Source organism: Triticum urartu, chromosome 6A, assembly GCF_056163025.1.
Source record: "Triticum urartu cultivar PI428250 chromosome 6A, HENAU_Tu73, whole genome shotgun sequence".
Lineage (NCBI taxonomy): Eukaryota > Viridiplantae > Streptophyta > Magnoliopsida > Poales > Poaceae > Triticum > Triticum urartu.
This window is the reverse complement of record NC_141878.1, coordinates 93,096,712-93,098,545: the sequence shown is the minus strand read 5'-3', so window position 1 is coordinate 93,098,545 and position 1,834 is coordinate 93,096,712. Positions and strand designations below refer to the sequence as shown.

General features: G+C 60.7%; 1 protein-coding gene across 1 annotated transcript; it reads right to left on the bottom strand.

Moving 5' to 3' along the window:
- Positions 1–371: 371 nt before the first annotated feature.
- Positions 372–1,481, bottom strand: LOC147964166 (uncharacterized). The gene has a single exon (XM_087529866.1). It carries the CDS (start codon positions 1,479–1,481, stop codon positions 372–374), a length of 1,110 nt encoding a protein of 369 aa, XP_087385992.1.
- Between the last annotated feature and the right edge of the window lie 353 nt (positions 1,482–1,834).

Here is a 1,834-nt window from a genome sequence, read left to right as displayed (position 1 = left end):
GCAATAAACACAACAAATAGTTCGGGGATGGGGCGGAAGCGCGGGCGCGCGGGGATAGGCCGGGGAAGTCTGAACGGTCGCCGGGGGGCGCGGGCGGCGGCGGCGGCGCGGCCGGACGGGGGGTGGAAGTGGGAGAGGAAGTGCGGGCGCGAGCGCTGGAGTGTGCCGCGCGCTGCAGCGGACGCCCGAAATACACCGCGCGGCTAAGTGCTTTCGACCGCGCGCCCAACCCGTTATAGCGCGCGCGTCGTTTTTGCGCGCCCGCTGGAGCGACCCACCGCGTTGTACGCGCGCTAAAACGGCCTAATTTACGGTGCGACGCTAGTTTAGCACGGCTGTTGGAGATGCTCTTAGTGCCGCGCGAATAGACACTAGAGTACACAGCCGGAGAAGTATTCGCCTAAGTAGTACTGGAGAGATCTGTGCTTCATCATCTGATGCCATTTGCCGGCGTGGTCGCCGCGCACAACCTCCACGCCGGTGAGCGTTGCGAAACACTCCTCCTTGGGAACATCCCAGCAGCAGCCCCCGCCTTGGCGGCGGGTCGTCATTCTGAAGAGCTTGGCGACGCAGAACCGGAAGTTGCCCAGGTACATGAGGTACGACCCCATCTTGCGGCACCCCTCCGGCACCGCGAATCCCTCCCAAACCTGCTCCGCCACCGGCGGCCGGCCATCCTCGGCGGCGAGGTACAGGTTGGTGGCGCAGATGTGGCCGCTGTCTACGGCAGAGAAGCCGAACCAGAGGCCGTACTCCCACACAGGCGACGCGCGTCCCCGGAACGGCAGCGCCCAGTCGCTGGCCTCGCTCCACATGCCGCTCCCGGTGTCCAGCCAGTACGTGCCGCGACCCGCCGTGGACACCCAGACCAGGGAGCCGTTGACCACGCGGTTGCCTTCCATCCCGTGGCAGATGATCTCGCCGGACCGTTCGTCCGTGCCCAAGCCTGGCAATTCGTGCACGTACGGCGGCGGCGGGAGCGAGCGCCATACCCAGTCATCCTTCTGGTTACAGGAGTGCCTGCCTTCGTACACGAGCGCCTCGACGGACTGTGGCTGGCTCGGGAGGTCGCGCGTCGGCTCCGCCTCGATGACGTACAGGCTGCCCTCGCCCTCGGGGCCGACGCCGTCTACGGCGACTGACAAGGGTCGGTAACGCTCGGGCGCCGTCATGCCGGGCATCGGGCGGACCGCGTGCGTGTCGTCCTCGTAGAGGATGCCGCGGCCCTTGCAGTCCATACCGAGGATCTTGTCCATGCGGCGGCCGAGGAGCGTGAACTGCATGTCCTCGGATGAGCTGAAGCTCATGGTGGGTTCAGGGAGAGGCGTGTCCGCCGCCGCCGCCGCCAACGCAGCGCTGTTGGCTGCGCCATTGGTGTAGAAGAGGTGGGAAGGATCGATGCGGTGCAGCGTGTACCTGGGGCTGGAGGAGAAGCTGTGCGTGTCGACGACGAGGTAGAGAAACCGCCGGCTCAACCGCATCGTCGTCCGCCGTACAGATTCGTTTTGCTCTTGCCTCTTCTGTACGCGTCTAGGGTTTCCTTCTCACAAATGCATATCTTGCCACCCGTATCAAGGATAGAGTAATGGTAGGAAAAAGTTGAAAGAAATAAAAAATCGCATGAATCTCCACACAAAATCAAATGGCATAAACCGCATAAGGGTAAGGTGGGACTTAGGAAAATTAGCAAATCTAGCAAAAAAATATGAATCCGTCTATGTTACATTTAGATGTGAGATAATACTTCACATCTATCTTGTCAATCTTGTCTTTTTTTTTCCATACATGCCTCTTTTTTAGTACTTTTGTTCATGCATGTCCTCTCTTTTCTTCT